We start from the raw sequence: 18,120 nt of genomic DNA on the forward strand, positions 1-18,120 counted from the left end.
AAACATCCTAATGTCTCCAACGTCTGGGAACAACATTCAGAGGTTGATCTTTCCGTCCTGGTTTACCTGCTAAACCTCATTTAGACTGGAACCAGGTTTTTAACTAGAGTTAGGACTGGATTTGGATTTAGGATTCATTGTGTGATGATTGTGTGATTGCTTTCTTTGGTCATAATTAGGGCTGTCAATTGATTCAAATATTTAATCCAGATTAATAGCAAATTAATCAAATTTTTTATCAGTTCAAAATGTACCTTAAAGGGAAGTATTTAATACTCTTATCAACATGGGAGTGGGCAAATATACTGCTTTATGCAAATGTATGTATATATTTATTATTGGAAATCAATTAACACAAAACAATGACAGATATTGTCCAGAAACCTTCACAGGTACTTATGTATAATGTATATGTATATGTAGTATTTGTATATGTATAATACAATATATAAATACATAAATAAATGAATAAATACATATAAAAAATAAAAATTGAAAGGAAAAATAAATATTTAAAAAAATCAAAAGTACATGTAAAAATAAGAATGGAAAATAAAAAATTATGAAAAAAAAAGAAAATGGAATAGATAAAAAATAAATAAATAGGTAGATAAATAAATAAATAGAAAAAATAGAAATCAATTAACAACATAAAACAATAACAGATATTGATCCAGAAACCCTCACAGGTACTGCATTTAGCATAAAACAATATGCTCAAATCATAACATGTCAAACTGCAGCCCAACAGGCAACAACAGCTGTCAGTGTGTCAGTGTGCTGACTTGACTATGACTTGCCCCAAACTGCATGTGATTATCATAAAGCGGGCATGTCTGTAAAGGGGAGACTCGTGGGTACCCATAGAACCCATTTACATTCACTGATCTGGAGGTCAGAGGTCAAGGGACCCCTTTGAAAATGGTCACGACAGTTTTTCCTCGCCAAAATTTAGCGTACGCTTGGAGCGTTATTTAGCCTCCTTCGCCAGAAGCGAGTATGACATAGTTGGTACCGATGGATTCTTTAGGTTTTCTAGTTTCATATGCTTTAAATAGCTTTAAAACTGAGCTGCTACAACCTGAAAATTGCAAGTTGCGTTAATGCGTTAAAGAAATTAGTGGCGTTAGAAAGAAATAGCCTTTGACAGCCCTACAGCTGTAATGCAACAAAAAAAGGAAAACACCAAGTGGGTGAATACTTTTGCAAAGCACTGTATGCTTAATGAAAGGTGCCATTATGTGCGGAGTTAACTCAAACAATAGTGTATATTTCTTTTTCTATTTAATTTGAGGACAGTATCAGACATCCAGGACAGCCTGCTGCACGTCATCCACATATCACTGAAAAGAAATGTATTATTTAAGTGGAAGCATGTCGAGCATCTACAGGTTTTACTGCTTCCGTTATAAAGATGATCATTCCTACGAGGATGTCAGTGAGTGTTTACAAGGCAGAACATGAGTGGATGTAAAATCCTGAGTATGTTAATGTCTGAATTAATGCTGCCGGGCGGTGAGACAGGAGAAACAATCAGCCATGTGAATGAGAAGAGTTTAAAGCCTGCTGATCAATAAGAGGAGCACTCCACCTTAATGACACACACACACACACACACACACACACACACGCACACACACACACACACACGCACACACACACACACACACACACACACACACGCACACACACACTCCATACTAAATCCATACTGAGTGAGGAGCAGTAAATCTGGCGGCATCATGTTGCTATTTATACATCCATTACTGAAAAGCAAACAGTCGTTATTAATCACTAGGATTCTCTCTCTCTCTCTCTCTCTCTCTCTCTCTGTTCGGTGCTAATGTCTCTCTATTCTCAATTCATCATATGTCTCTTTCGCTCTTCCTTCTTGTCGGCTGCTTCCCCATCGATTTGCAAAATCGCTTCACTGCCTCTCTCTTTCTCTTTTTCTACTCTCTCTCTCTGTGTCGTACATTACTCAGCCTCGCTGTCTGCTGACATCAGTCTGTCCATTCATTCATCCCACTGACAGACACAGGAAGGATGGGCTGAAACAGGCTCAGATCCTCTGAACTCTGTACTCACTGTATTATTGGGCTTATTACTGCCTTGTAATGGCATTTATGTCTAATTTTTATTTAATGTAATCTAATTGTATTCTAAAATTGTGTTTTTAAATGTTGCCCTGAAGCATTTCTTCACCTCATGTAAAGCAATTGTCTCTGTGTTTGAAAGGTACTATACAAATTAACTTACCCTGCCCATGGTTCAATGTTTTCCCATGATTTAAAAATGATTACTTCCCGGTTATGCATCACTATTTTTCAGAGATTCCTAATATTTTTGTCATAAATTAACTTTGATTTTAAGGCAAGACACTACAGACAAAAACTTGCTTCTATAACATGTCTTCTTTCAGACTAGTGGAAAGAAAACACCCAAAATACACATTTGGGTGTTTATATTTTACTACTTTGTCTATTTAAATCTGTAGATTTCTCCTAAATTCACCAAAAATTAGCATTGGATAATGCCTCATTTGCATTTAAACATAACATTTCAGAAAACGTGTAATACAAAAACAGAATTGTCTTAATGTCAGTAATCAACTGGGGAAGTTTGATGGTCATATCTATTAGTTAGATGTCTACCGTATTCACCTGTAGTGTTTCCCCCTCTGACATGGAGGCATGCGAGAAAAACAACTTTTTCTTCAAGAATTCAACGTATCATGAGGTGAGTAACTGATATACAAATAGTCATTTTGTGGGTGAAGTAATCCTTTAAGTATTCAGCGATGTCAGCAGCTGTCTGATAATCATGATATGGTGTTTATGTTTCAGTGTTTACGATCATCTTCAGTACACTAACACATAAACACTAACATGCTGAAAAGGTGTCCACATTGTTTGATCCTGGCAAGAACTGCCACTAATACTGGGATCTTGATTCTTGATATTTAGTGTGTAAAGTGTGTGCATGTTGCCACGAAGACACTCCAAACCGGAGTGTGTACAGACCTTTGAACTGTGGGATCTCTCCAGTGGGACTCTTGGGTAAGCCTTTATGGCAGGCGTCGCTGGTCAGAGCCACCGTCACTCCAAGGCTCCCCAACAGAAACCCGATCTGCTGACTGCCGGCGTCCTGGACAGAGACAGAGACATCAAATGTGATTAATCATCTCAACTGGATTCTGATCAATCAATCGATAACGGCTTCTTGGTCCTGCTCAGATCCTCTGCTCTATACAGTTGACTGTGACAGTAGCAACATGGACATGAAACTTTCCTAACTGAACCATCACTACAACTGGTTCCTGGTACGAGGTAAAAGCCTGTGGACATAAAACTGAAAGGAGAGAAGTCAACTTAGAGCTGCAAAATTAATCAATTATTAATCGTGATCATAATTTTGGATTCCCACAATTAAATGAACATGATCGACTGTGATATTGACGTTTAAGATGTGTGCTCCGCTCATAGAAAACTCTGCAGCATATCAAATCAAGCACTTCGAGATGTTTTGGCTTCACTTTTAGAAAGCTGTCATGCCGCTGTGCGTGAACTCTTCAGCGGCAGCCTGGGAAAAACTTTCCTGAATGTTGCCGCTGCAGTCCAGAGTAGAAGAGTAGAAGAGTAAAATACTGTATAGTACTTGTTTTGCCCGTCTGCTCTCTATTGTTTAATACAACAGAGAGCAGATGGGCAAAAAGAAAACGCTCTGAGTTCTAGCGTTTTAGCTGACGTGTGTCGCCTCACTGTTTTGAGTGATGCTCGTTCATGTCTATTTAGAGCGAGCAAGCGCGAGCCCGACGCTGACTTTCGTTGACTGAACGGCCACAGGTGTCGCTGTTAACAAGCATTTCTTAAAGTTACAAACAGTCCCTTTAAGTCTTATTTTGATGCAAAGATTTGAAGATTAGTGAGAATGTAGCACAACATGGAAGTGTTAGCAGTGCTTTGCTGATTTCACTTAAGGTAAAAAGTTTTGGTACAGTTATAGTTTGCTTCTAGGAGATTCACTGTGAATAAGGACAAGTCTTATTTTAATGCAAAGATTTGTAAATTTTACAGGAATGCACCGAAAACATGGAAATGAAAGCAGTGCTCTGTTTATTTAAATATGAAAGTGCAATAAAAATGGATGAATAATCGTGCAGTCCTATGTCAACTACAACTCCCAAGGTTCATTTAAGTACGTGACATTCAATAATTAAGCCTAAAAATTCTGATGTATGCATCGGTAACAGGAAATGGAAGCTGAAGTCATTTGATTCGGTGAAATGAAAGGTGAAAAATGACGTCAGAAAATATGGAGCAGTTATAACTTCCTTTATGAGGATAATCTGAAAGTGAGCCATATATATTAAATAATGTAAACATATTATATTCTTTCTCTGGTATATGTCAAGTTAAGTCTATTTTACTTATATAGCCCAATATCACAAATCATATGCCTCATGGGGCAAATCACTAAAGCAAGATTACACTATCACAGATGACCACTTTATATAGTCGATATAGCAGCACGCTCTACAAGTACATGTCTGTAATCTTAAACATCCACTGCAGTGATATTCTCTTTTAAAATATAGTTTGTAGAAATGTGATTCATCAAGTGGTCAGTGTTTGGACGGCTTTCGAATCCCTTCAGCTGCAGCTCTACCAGTCAGTTAGTAATGAACCAAGAGGCAAACAGGACATTTCTGCTGGATTCATATTGTAAACACTAAACCCACACTTCTATACATAACCCATGTTTTATAACTGCACCATTTAACCCCCCTTTAGACTAATCTGCCATATATCTCATTTGCTCTGCTCTCATCAAACATTCATATTACTAGCTGTCCGTGATATCTTGCAGTAGAGTCAGATGAAAACACGTCATTTTAATCTAAAACATGTGAGATTGTGAAAGTGGAATTCTTCTCTTTGTGGCCAGGGTATTAAAATGACTTCATGGAGCAGAGGAATGTGGATTTTGCTTTCTTTTTTAATGTATTAAAGTTCAAGTTTATGGTTTGCGCAGCAGGTGAACAGGCATTTTGATTTAACCTTTGTTTCAATTCAATTCTTAGCTATATGTCAGCTTGTAGCAGGCTCTACAGGATCTAGTGGTATATTTATTTGCTTAAGTTGTACAGAAACCATTTAAAGGTGACACTTTATGGACTAGTCGCAGATTGTGTAACATCAGAAGTTGCAGAAATGTGTCCAAAGTAAGGAGATACAGCCTTCACTAACAGTTAATCTCCGTTTTCTCTTTACAAAGCCGACTTTTAAACGTGTGCTGTAGAAGTGTAGTGTATATGTTCATGGTGACCGCTGGCTGTGTTAACGTCTGACAGGGACGTACAAGCAATCAACGGCAACAGTAATGTGGCAAACAGTCAATCAGATTGCAGTTTGCAGGTTTGCGCATGCGTAGTGAGCATTGCGGCCAAAGAACGTATAATGCCAAGATGTTCCATTGCAACATCAGCGCTCAGCAGCAATTCAGCCATTTTGGACTGAAAGCGACTACCAGACGACAGTAATAACGTCCAGATAATTATTCCTACTCTACGGTCTTATTCTACCAAAATGTCCTGTGTTGAACAATAAAATATTATCAATATAATAAGCGTTTTTAATCCGACATGGCGGTTTTATAAAAATGTTTTTATCTCTTTGCTTCTATACTCTTTGTTGTGGCCTCTTAAACCTAGTTAAAAACACCACCTTAAATTGTACAATAATGATATATAACAGCAGCAAGCAAGTTTTTTTTTTGAATGTCATGCATTAATCCTGAATTATATAATTTTTTTAATTACTCAATCCCACTAAAAGCTATTTATTTTCTGCTGCCAGCAGCAGGTGGCGCTTTGCCTTACAGTGCACCACTATTGTTGGAAATGCAGTAATTCCCCACTCTGTGTCAGTGTGGTTCAATTAATGATGGAAGAAGTATTCAGATAGCAATACCATGAAGGACTCATTCTAAGCCAATGAAAACACAACGATTATTCATTTCAGGTGATTACAGACTAATAAAAACAAAGTCATGACTATAATATTCCATTTCTGCTAATAGATCCCCCGAAATGTTACACACTGTTCATTTAAGTAATGTATGTTTTTTTATATTTATTGTGTTTTGTAACTTTATAAATGTGTTTAACATGAATTAGTAAAAGGCAAAGCCACACTCGGACCTCCACTGACTCTGACACACTCACTTCGGCCGTCCTGATGCCTCCCAGATGACGCTACAGCGCGCTGTGACAATCCAAACTATGACTCAAACAAACCAACACCACCATCAACAACAACAGCAGCAGCAGCAGCAGCAGCAGCAGCAGCAGCAGCAGCACCAGCAGCAGCAGCAGCAGCAGCAGCAGCAGCAGCAGCAGCAGCAGCAGCACCAGCAGCAGCACCAGCAGCAGCAGCAGCAGCAGCAGCAGCAGCACCAGCAGCAGCAGCACCAGCAGCAGCAGCACCAGCAGCAGCAGCAGCAGCAGCAGCAGCAGCAGCAGCACCAGCAGCAGCAGCAGCAGCAGCAGCAGCAGCAGCAGCGGAGATGTTTCTTCAGAGACATTTGGCTCTGATTACACCTCAGCAGAGCTCAGCGTCCTCTGTGCTGCACCATGACTCACCACGGCGCCTTTCTGATGACTCATGTTTTCAATACAATCCCCCCGGTGAAGAATTAGCCCCATTGACTGGTGTGAATTAGCGTTGTTGGGCTCTGCTGAGCGTCCTCTTTTCAACTCACTAATGCCGTTTGACGGGAAGAAAAAGAAGAACTGCCTGAAGTCCAACTGTTGACTCAAACAACTGAAAACAGATTCCCATCACATTCTCTCTTCCTCTGACTTATTATCATACGTTTGCAGATCCGTTAAATATACACGTTTCTTCGTTAGTCTGATAAATGACATAATCTAGGCGGCGTACTTAAAAACTATGCTCGAGCAAAGTTTAGTCCTAGAAAGATAAAGTTTGCACACGTTTTAGGGTACAACGAAGATAGACCTGCAACAAATCCTGTCTTTGTAAAGCTGATAACTTTTACACACATGACACTAATTTCTGAAGTTCTTCACACCTGGTACAAAAGTATTTGTTTACTATGTTTTACTGTTGTTATTCACTGTCTTTTTCTTTCTATCAACTTTCCTGTTTTTCTGTCTCAGTTTCTGTTAATACAGCGTGCATATGCAGAACTATTTGTATTTGGATGCACGCTGTGGTCTGGAAAAGTGTTTCGAGACCTCTGTGAATATGACCCATGAATACATTTACTTTACTTTTATTGAAGTGCATTATATTGATGATGTTTTCTTCCATCTAATATTACAAAACACCTCCGTACCATCCATACTTCATGACACATTTGACCCAAGAAAGTTGACTTAATTAATTAAAAGGCATTCTATTCTAATTTGTCTAGATCGACATGATGCATCCGTTCAAACACTCATCGACACCCAAATCATCCTGTGGATTAAATTCATTATTATTTGTCTGAAGTTGTGCACCGTGAAAGCTCACCTTCCTGGTCAGCGGTACTTCTATTGGCACAGGCACGACTTCGGCCAGCAGGCAGCCGTAGAACGCCGTCATAAAGGAAGCGGGGTCGTTGTTTGGGAAGACCAGCGCCACCTACAGGGCAGAGGGAGACGGGGGGAGACGAGTTAGCATTGGTACACAGGAAATAGTTCTCTCTGCCTTTTAGGACGGTGACGAGCGAAAGGAAATCATAAAGTGTGTCACTAAGTGATCTAATTTGTGACTCGTCTGTAACCGACACAGACACATGTTGTGTTTCACTACAGAACGAAAAGGCAAAAAAAATAATGTAACCCCCAAAAACCTAAATGTGCTGAGTGTGTGTGTGTGTGTGTGTGTGTGTTTGTGTGTGTGTGTGTGTGTGTGTGTGTGTGTGATGTTGAAGGATGATCACTGATATGGACTGTCGCCAGCCGAGCAGCCGATGGGTCTTATCAGAGAAGAATAAAGCTAAATCTTTCAGAGGGCATCTGGTCAGTGTCTCTCGCCTGCTGTCTCTAAATCCTTTCCCTCATATCTTCCTTTTTCTACGTTAGCTATAGTTTTTCTACCGAGTCAGTCTACCTACAGTATCACATACAGTATATACTGTTGAGCTTGCCTCTCCAGTATCTCTCTCCATGGCTGAGCGTCTCTTTGTTTATCTCCCTTCTCTGTTGCAGCTCATTTAACTTCAGTTTTACTGGCACACTGAGGTCACGTTAAACTGCCAAAAAACTGTTATATAACAGCTTCAAATTATGACAACAAACCCGTGGATGTAAAGAAAAGAAAATCAGAACAATAAACTATGAACGGGGGGAAGTAAATATATTGAAAGTGGGTGAAACATTCAATAAAAATCTATTACACTTTTTTTCTTCACACCTGAACCAAAGAGTCCAGAAGCAAAGAGACGAAACTCTTTTTTGACAACAGCTGCTAGATGGCGCTGCGGTAGCGCTGTCGTCTTTTTGGACTGAAAACGCCAATGAGTCTGTGGTCATGGATGTATAAAGACACGTCTGTAAATCAGAGGATCATTTTTTTCGATGTAAATTAACTTCCCAGTACGAACACTTAAATAGCCCTCATTTAAATCATGATGTCCTAAAAGTAGTAAAATGAACTAACAGCTGAATTCAGAGTTATTTTCCTCGCCATAATGAACGTGAATCAGACCCACGGCGGGACCGCACCGCCCGGCACGCTCATATGACATATTCGGTTCTGCCAGCTTCCTGCTAGCTGTATGCGGCTGTAATAATGGATATATTAGCTGTAATTCATCACTTTTATTATCTTCTAATACACCCATGGGCTGTATGCTGTCAGCCTGTACTGTGGTGGATGTATTAACGTCTCTGTTCCCAAACAACCGGCTATCGGCCAGCAGCTAGTAGTGCTAGTAGCATGACATAAACAGAGTTTAATGGAGTTGTAGGCTATTTACTAACACGCAGGACAAAAGCACAGGACACAACCTCTTCTACATCCATGGTCTGTGGTCTACTGGACCCTCTTCTACATCCATGGTCTGTGGTCTATTGGACCCTCTTCTACATCCATGGTCTGTGGTCTACTGGACCCTCTTCTACATCCATGGTCTGTGGTCTACTGGACCCTCTTCTACATCCATGGTCTGTGGTCTACTGGACCCTCTTCTACATCCATGGTCTGTGGTCTGTTGGACCCTCTTCTACATCCATGGTCTGTGGTCTACTGGACCCTCTTCTATGTCCATGGTCTGTGGTCTATTGGACCCTCTTCTACATCCATGGTCTGTGGTCTATTGGACCCTCTTCTACATCCATGGTCTGTGGTCTACTGGACCCTCTTCTACATCCATGGTCTGTGGTCTACTGGCCCCTCTTCTACATCCATGGTCTGTGGTCTGTTGGACCCTCTTCTACATCCATGGTCTGTGGTCTACTGGACCCTCTTCTATGTCCATGGTCTGTGGTCTACTGGACCCTCTTCTACATCCATGGTCTGTGGTCTATTGGACCCTCTTCTACATCCATGGTCTGTGGTCTACTGGACCCTCTTCTACATCCATGGTCTGTGGTCTACTGGCCCCTCTTCTACATCCATGGTCTGTGGTCTGTTGGACCCTCTTCTACATCCATGGTCTGTGGTCTACTGGACCCTCTTCTACATCCATGGTCTGTGGTCTATTGGACCCTCTTCTACATCCATGGTCTGTGGTCTACTGGACCCTCTTCTATGTCCATGGTCTGTGGTCTACTGGACATTGATTTTGGAGATTGCTCTCTAAATCTGTGTGATGGATGTTTCTAACTTCCATTCATGTCCATCGCTCACTTTATGCTCCTCTGGGAAGCAGCCGGGCGAAAAAGTTTAATAAATAAGTAAAAAAAATAGTTATAATAGTATGCATATTTATAATTTTTTAATGTTCAACACAGGCCATTTCGGTAGAGACATTAAATATGACAATAGAATAGATATTGTTTTACTTTTCTACGGCTTTTGTAGGTTCACGTTTTACTGACATCTGGTAGTCGCTTTCAGTCCAAAATGGCGGAAGCGTAGCTCTGCTGCTTTTTGAATTAATGCACATGTAGAGTGATGATGTGGTGCCAAAAAGTCTTCAGTGAAATGCCAAAAAGGATTTAATGCAGGGGAACATTTCCTGTATCAGGTCCAAGAATACATTTTAAATGTTATCCCCCATAATAACCCAGAATGAGCTAATGCTAAGACATGTAACTAAAGTTAAAGCAAGTGTAAAAAGGCAATTAAATAACAATTAACTTAATAGATTCAATTTATTTGTCCTTTTTAACCCAAAACAGCCCTGCAATAAATACTACCTCTATAACGTTCATAATGTTTATCATGAGTAGATTGGACTCTATTGCTATTTTTAGTTGTTGAGAATAGTAACATCATGTTAACGTCCTCTCCACAGACTCATTCTGTACATTTCACTACATGTTTCCTTGTCGGTGAAGATCACATCTACGCCATGAAAGCTCATCTGAAACATATTTCCTGTGTTTCTATCTGCCATCTTTCACCGGAACAAAACATCCAACATGTCTCTACAGCGTCACGGCGGAGCCTTTATCTCCTGCTCGGCCATGTTGGGTCCAGTTTGGCTCCAGTTGCATGTTGTGATGATAACGGTGAACCCCCTGACTTAAGTGCTGTTTAATAGCTTCCATAAGGCTGGATGTGTGTGTGTGTGTGTGTGTGTGTGTGGTTGGAGCTATAAGCTAAGTGCACCTGAGCGAATGAGAGCGGTGTAATGATGCTTTAACAGGACTAATGTTGACGTGCAGGTCTCATTGGAGCCGTTCAGGTTTCTTCTGTAGATCAGCGGAGGCTGGTCCATAAAGGCAAGAGGGAGATCAAAATATATATAAAAGAATAAATATATAGAATATAGTGACACATTACGCACACAGGTAGTTCATTCCCATGCAGAGCCACACCTGCCCTGTTTCTAAGAGATGTTGATATGTCATCATCACATACAGGGATCGGTAAATCGGAAGAAGGTCTGGATGCTTCCTCATAAATACTTAATAGTGAATAAGGATAAATAAATATTACCCTGTCAATCACTACATGCAGAAATTAAAAAAGACATAAAGACCTTTGCAGATTTGTCATTGATAATAGCTTTAAAGACTTTATTATGGGAACATGTGGTGTTTGGTTTCTTCAAAACTTCTCAAAAAGGCTATAATAATAATAATAATAATAATAATAATAATAATAATAATAATAATAATAAAAATAATAATAATAATAATAATAAAAATAAAAATAATAAAAATAATAATAACAATAACAATAATAATAATAATAATAATAATAATAATTTCTTATAACAAATTTAATAAGTTGACGAAATGTTTTATTCATAAATATAAATTTAAAAATAATAAAAATATCTTATAGATTATGCAGTAGCTTATCTGATTTTTTTTTTAAAATAGCTGAAATGCAGTTTGGATAACATTTGAATTGCAAAATTTAAATTTAAAATGTTTGTATAAATATTATTAGAATATACCATTGACGTTCAAAATAACATAAATATATTAATACATGTATACTTATAGGAATGTTTTGTGATGCCAATCCATTTTTAATTTTCTGTAGTGGTTTATGTTTGTTTTCACGGAATATACAGAGTTCTCTGGAGTTGGGAAACTTTAATATTCTCTTCCTCTAGAACATGTCATGACTCCCCATATATTTCATGAAACCATTTAGAAATGTTCTACTTGATATGAAAATGAAAATGAATAAAAAATATACCTGAAATTCACACATTTCTTAGTTCTGAAAGTCACATCACATCCACAAACCATACTTCATTCTTCACCAGGCTCTGAGACAACCTCTGATTCATAAAACAACAACTTCTCTATCATTTAAAACCTCGTCAGCCTCTAAACACGGTCTCAGTAAAACCATCCTGCAACACGGTGACACCCCTCGTCAAAATAATAATAAAAACCAACACTGTAATTCCTCAGTGTGGAACTTATTATAACTTCAGCTAAACTGTGAAAAACAGCAGTTTGTAATTCACACTGAGCGGCGAGGAAAAGGAGTTGTACAGTGATTAAAACACACACACCCTTCAGGCTGAGATACATTGAAATAAATACCCACACACACTGGCATGGAGTCAGTCTTGACTTAGTCTCCGACCGAGAGGGAAATGGAGCTTAAAATAAAGATGAAAGAGGGACAAGAAGAAGGAGAACAGAGACGCTGGGGGGTGTCGCATGGCAGCAGACACATGTGGGACTGTTACTGAAGCTTTTTCCACTTCAGTGTGATCGTGTGTTCATGTGTGGAGGCGTGTGGACTGTGGAGCGCTGCTTAAAGAGGCCCTGAGTGTGACGCGATGGTTATACTGACAGGAAAGGAAGGAAGGACTACACATGTGTCCATTTTTAAAACACTGAGTAATGGCCGTGCGTCGGCGTCGCCAAGGATCGTTTGGCCGGTACCCAAAAATCTTGAGAAGTGATGTCAGTTAACGGTCTGTTTTTTTTTAACCCAGCTGCTCTGTGATGTTTAAAACCAAAGAAAACCAAAGAGACAACAGATGAGACAAAGACTGACTGATGTCTCTGAGCAGTGTTGACTCTGCTGAAGTGCCTTACGGTGCTTTCACATCAGGGAACCGGGCCCGGATATGCGCACACTTGTCCCCAAAGCCCAGTTCGATTGATTCGTGTGAACGCTCCGTACCGTACTCGGGCACGGTTCGTCGATCCCCCAGCAGAGGGCGACTCCTGTGGTTTCTAAAAGAAGTCTGATTGTATAGAAGTCTATGAGAAAACATTGTAAACATGAGTTTATGGTCTCGATCGCTGGTTTCAAGTCTTCTTTAATACAGCATGATGTTCATTTAGTAAATTATGGTCCCATTAGAGTCAAATAGACCATAAAGCAGGGGATGCTTTAGGGCGGGGCTACTTTGTGATTGACAGGTCGATAGGCGTTGTCCGGTCTGGGAGTTGCCCGAGTCAGTATTGGCCCGATGTCCGATCTGATATCAGTGCATCCCTAATTTTGATTTCATGGGAACTTTAATGTCTTTAGTTCGAGTCGGTAGTTCGTCAAGTTCTCACAGCAGTCCCAAGTGAAGTTAAAAGTTTTCTGACTGACGTCCACATCAAGTTTAACTCTCGAGCCTCAAGTTGGGATATGACTCCAACCTTTGACCACCAATGTGTGTCCCCTCTGCCCCCAATCCATCAGCACCATCTGTTCTGTTTACTCACCCGGTCTCCAGGTCTGACGAGCGGTTCCTGTTTGGTTCCCAGTTTGTGCAGCAGGTTGTAGGCCACCTTCACACTTCTGGACCACAGTTTCCCTAGAGGCAGATTACGAGAATTATTATTATGAAATTATAGAAAGCATGCAGGGAGGAGAGAGGAAACCATAGAGTTCTCTGTGGAAGGTTAGAAACGACCGCTAACGGCTAAGGTCAAGAGGTCAAAGTGATTGTCAGGAAACTTTTCTGTGTTTTTTTAGAAAAGAAAAAATGTCTTCGTTGGACTTTTTCTTTTTCTCACGAGCGCACGGAGGAACAAAGGATGATATCACGAGTCCACATATGCAAGACATTACTGCGCTGACATGACGCTCAGTGTTAAAACACTGGTATGGAGATGATCACACAGATTTCATAACATCCAGCAGAAACCCAAAGCCTGTGGAGTAATTGGATCCATGTACAGTGATACTTTACACACACAGAGACACGACCACAGCACATTAGAGGAAGTCATACAGGCCACATCAGTGTATCATTACAGCGATAAAGGCTTTTGGTATCTTGACGGATGTATTTAGTTTTAATTTCAGTGCTCACGCTACTTTAGGCAACGTGAACTCTGTACCTCCTTTTAAAAAGAAACAAACTGAGAATTATATTTGTGTTTGTCAAAATAACTGCAGCTTTAAATATCACCTTGTATATATATAATATTATCTAATCTTTCCGATCAGTTTCATTTTACCCGCCAGGCGTAGTTGGCTCTGTTCATTAACGCAGTAACTCACAACAATAGAATCAATTTCCTTCCTTTGCTGTATTTTTTTTTTTTTAATTCAGACTGGCAGACGCAGATAATACGCATGAGCGATCCAGCGTGAAATCCTCATTGTTTTTCACGCTAAATGAGGTTTTTCTGATGTTTGTCAGAGCTAATGAATTGAAGAAAAGGAGAGCTTTGGGATCCCACGAGGAGAACAGACAGTTAGGAGAGAAAAACAACATAAACGGCAAAACAAAGGCAGAGCAGAGGCAGTGACTCGGTTACACAAGGTGCGAACAGAGTTCATGAAAAGTCTAATTTAAAGAAAGAGTTTATTGAATGAAGCCACAGATAACAGTGATAATAACAGTGATAATAACAATGTCTTCCAGGAGTATAAAGGGATTTCTTGCTATAGATATTCTCAGGCCCTGATCACACCGATGTCCACAGGATCCGTCCTTTCCACGCCACCTTTCAACGTCACATAAGCAGCCGTGCAATGCATTCTGGTAGCATTGTGCTTCGAGAAACAGACTGTCACATCGGCCGCTCCTCATTTACATAAAGTTGAGGTCTAGGTTGCTTTATACAAATCAGGAGCGTCCGGCACGACTCACCGCCTCTAGAAACTCCCTGGAAACTTTGAAATGAATCGTTGTCGATCTAAAAATGATGACAGACTCAGCAACTGCATGGCTTATTTCTTACATCAGATGTTCTCAGAAACACGTTTTCAATGAACTATGTTCAGAATATACGAGAGAAAAGTTTCCAAACGAGCCGCCATGTTGGTTCCGGTTTGAAAGCTGGGAGGAGCAGCCCACGAGTGAAAGCGTTCATCCAATCAGATGCCTAGCACCTTGTATGGGTGGGAAAAAAATGTATTCACCTATGTATCCCTATTCTATTTTTTAAGACTTTGAAATACATTTTTTAATGCCAGAACGTGACGTCATATCAGTTTCAAAAACCCAAAACAAAGCAAAAACCAAATGCTGATAATCAAACAATATCAATTTAGACATTTTCAGCAATAAATCGTAATATCGAATCACAATACTTGTAGAATTGCATACATATCGAATCGGCACCCAAGTATCGGGATAGTATGGAATCGGGAGATACAGTTTGTTGAATCGTTTCAGCCCTAGTGCCTTGTGGCAGCCCATCAAACGTCCACTGCTCGGAAGCGGGGCGACTCCTCGCATCCAAAAACGAAAACCCTGTGGACACGCACGATGAGACACGTCACTACAGACGCTTGGGAGCGCTATTTAGCCTCCTTCCCGACAAGCTTGTATGACATTGTTGGCATCAATGGATTTCTCAGGTTTTCTAGTTTCATATGATGCCAGTATCTCCACAGTGTTTTGGAGAATCGATATGGTATCACAACACATAATACTCGTGTGTATCGTTATTTTCTTACACCCCTAGGTCATGGTTAGTAGGACTGTTATGAGTGATGTCCTCTAGGTCATGGTTAGTAGGACTGTTATGAGTGATGTCCTCTAGGTCATGGTTAGTAGGACTGTTATGAGTGATGTCCTCTAGGTCATGGTTAGTGGGACTGTTTTGAGTGATGTCCTCTAGGTCATGGTTAGTAGGACTGTTATGAGTGATGTCCTCTAGGTCATGGTTAGTAGGACTGTTATGAGTGATGTCCTCTAGGTCATGGTTAGTGGGACTGTTTTGAGTGATGTCCTCTAGGTCATGGTTAGTAGGACTGTTTTGAGTGATGTCCTGCTGATGAGTATCAGGACAGTGTTAAAAAAACAGGAACAACTTTACTAACTGATACCCAGAGATTATCTTTTCTGCAGGTGAAACTACCGAGTGACCCTGAATGGATTTGGGGAGGAGGATGCCTTCTTCAAGGGCACTTCAGCAGTGATAGTGGGCACCCTGGAGGTGAGAACCAGCCGTCCTACAGCTGGAAAAAACATGTCCAACAATCAGAGGACAGGACTCCTGCTGGCATGTTAGAAAGCATCTCTCCTGCTGAAACTGCACAAGAGTCCAAATCAGAGAGCTGCAGATGTAATCAGAGTGTTTTCTGTGCAGAGCCGGGGTCTGGTTGTTTTTTAGGATGACATTACATCCAGCAGCCTTTTATCCTCTGAAACCGAGGAGAGGGGGGGAAAGGAAACTGCCCAATCATCGAGTTTAATTTAATTCAAGAGGGTGCTTTTGTTCTGAAATTAGATATTTGCCCGTTTGAGAGCAGCTCAGAAAATGACTGCAAGAACAAAAGTGAGAGACAGAAGGTCACATACTGAGCTCTGGTTTGACAAAAGGATAACACAACATCTCTGTACCGGGACGAGAGTTCAGACATACTGAGGGACCGATTTCAACTGAATATACAGCAGTTTTTGTTTTTGTGAACAGGATTACAATTTCAACATTGAAATGTGTTTTTCCTCTTTTTTTAAACAATTGTAAAACCTGCACTGACTTTTGTGGTATTTTGTGTATTGTAACATATACTATTGTATCTATTGACGACGGTGAAAATAAAGAAAGAAGAAAGAAAAGCAGTCGCACACTCGTAGCCACGATACAAAAAAACAATTTACCAACGTTTCAACATGACCGTCTTCTTCAGGGTATTGTACTTTGTTGGTAAATTATGAAATCCTTTTTTGCATCGTGCAACTTTAGCATATTATTACACGGCTTTGTTGAATACTTGATTCTGATTGGTCAGTCACAGCATTCTACGGTCTGTTTAATAACAGACCGTTGCTATGGGCGCAGTTCTGATGTCGGACTCTGGAGGACTCATTTTTGTGTCAGATTATTGATTTCTTCAGTAAGTAGCCGTGTAATAAGCGGGACAATGTACAGCTAGCGGGTCATTGTTGTGAAATAAATCAAATAAAGTCCCCGGCACATCGTCGCATCGTCCTGTCAGGCTTTATTTCACAACAATGACCGACTCGCTGTACATTACCTCTTACATAACCATCACCAGACTGTGTGATAGAACGTGTCCATTTGATCATAACTGTAGTTATACAGATATTATGGTTAGTTGTTGTCTTGGCACCATATTAAAGAACCCAGGGCCCCTATAATACTCTTTAAACTAGCTACCTGGGTCAGATGATACGATAGTTTGTAAGTAAAGCCGATCCTGGAAAGTTTATGGAGGGATGTTATAAAAGGTGGTGATGAGGTTCTCTCTAGTTTTACAACAGAAGTTTAACACTCCAAACAAAAGCAGATGTACACACAAAGAAGAATCAAAGAAAGCAGATGAAACCACGCAGAGCTTTAAAGGTTTAGGAGTCCTCCTCATGCCGTACGCTAATCCAGACGTCTCTATCGATGACGTGATTCACTGATCAATAACATCAGTCCTGCTGTGTTTTTTTTACACATGATCAAAGCTCCCCGAGGGCTCGGTCGACTTCTTAAAACAGTTTGCCAATTATGTGAGGTTATCTGCAGTGCAGCGTGGCGAGGGTTGAGTTTAAGGACAGCGGGAAAATTCAGTATCATGAATTCTCTCTGTTCTCCGACGACTCGACAGGAAGAAAACAAAACAAGTTTGTCCTTGTCGGCCGACATCAAAGAGAGAGACACCACAGGAATGAAAGATAAAGAAAGATGGAGATTTAGATTCAGCACCGCACACACACACACTCACACACACACACACACACACACTCACACACACACACACTGTCTCACCATGTTGTCGTCTCTCTGGTGGCGGACTCCTGAGTGCTGGCTGAAGACATTTCACAGTCTGGTGAGCGCATATCGCCTCATCATCACAAATCACACACACACTGTACGCCTATTTGAAGAAAGTTGAGGTACTACAGGGATAAAGTTGAGTCTGGGTTGTGTGTGTGTGGGCAACCTAGACTCAACTCCCGACTCGTCAAATACCGCTGCTCGGTCACTTCCCCTCGGCATCGGAGACCGACGCACGAGGTTCCCCTGTAGTGTTACTTTTGGACGGACCAGGGACGGCGTCTCTATAAATGCTCGTTACATGCATACTGTCCTTTCAAAATAAAATTCCG

At 40.5% G+C, this 18,120-nt stretch overlaps 1 protein-coding gene across 9 annotated transcripts in view; it reads right to left on the reverse strand.

Annotated features, from left to right (window-relative positions):
- LOC141776438 (disco-interacting protein 2 homolog C) overlaps window positions 1-18,120 on the reverse strand; it is a 214,947-nt gene that overhangs the window by 40,937 nt on the left and 155,890 nt on the right. For all 9 annotated transcript variants that reach the window (XM_074650041.1, XM_074650042.1, XM_074650044.1 and 6 more), the window contains exons 9-11: window positions 13,319-13,410; window positions 7,542-7,652; window positions 3,024-3,147 (exon numbers count right to left, since the gene is read on the reverse strand). In XM_074650041.1, the coding sequence (XP_074506142.1) occupies window positions 3,024-3,147; window positions 7,542-7,652; window positions 13,319-13,410 (327 nt within the window). The remainder of the gene's footprint in view (window positions 1-3,023; window positions 3,148-7,541; window positions 7,653-13,318; window positions 13,411-18,120) is intronic.

The sequence above is a fragment of the Sebastes fasciatus genome, chromosome 11 (assembly GCF_043250625.1).
Source record: "Sebastes fasciatus isolate fSebFas1 chromosome 11, fSebFas1.pri, whole genome shotgun sequence".
In the NCBI taxonomy this organism is placed as follows: domain Eukaryota; kingdom Metazoa; phylum Chordata; class Actinopteri; order Perciformes; family Sebastidae; genus Sebastes; species Sebastes fasciatus.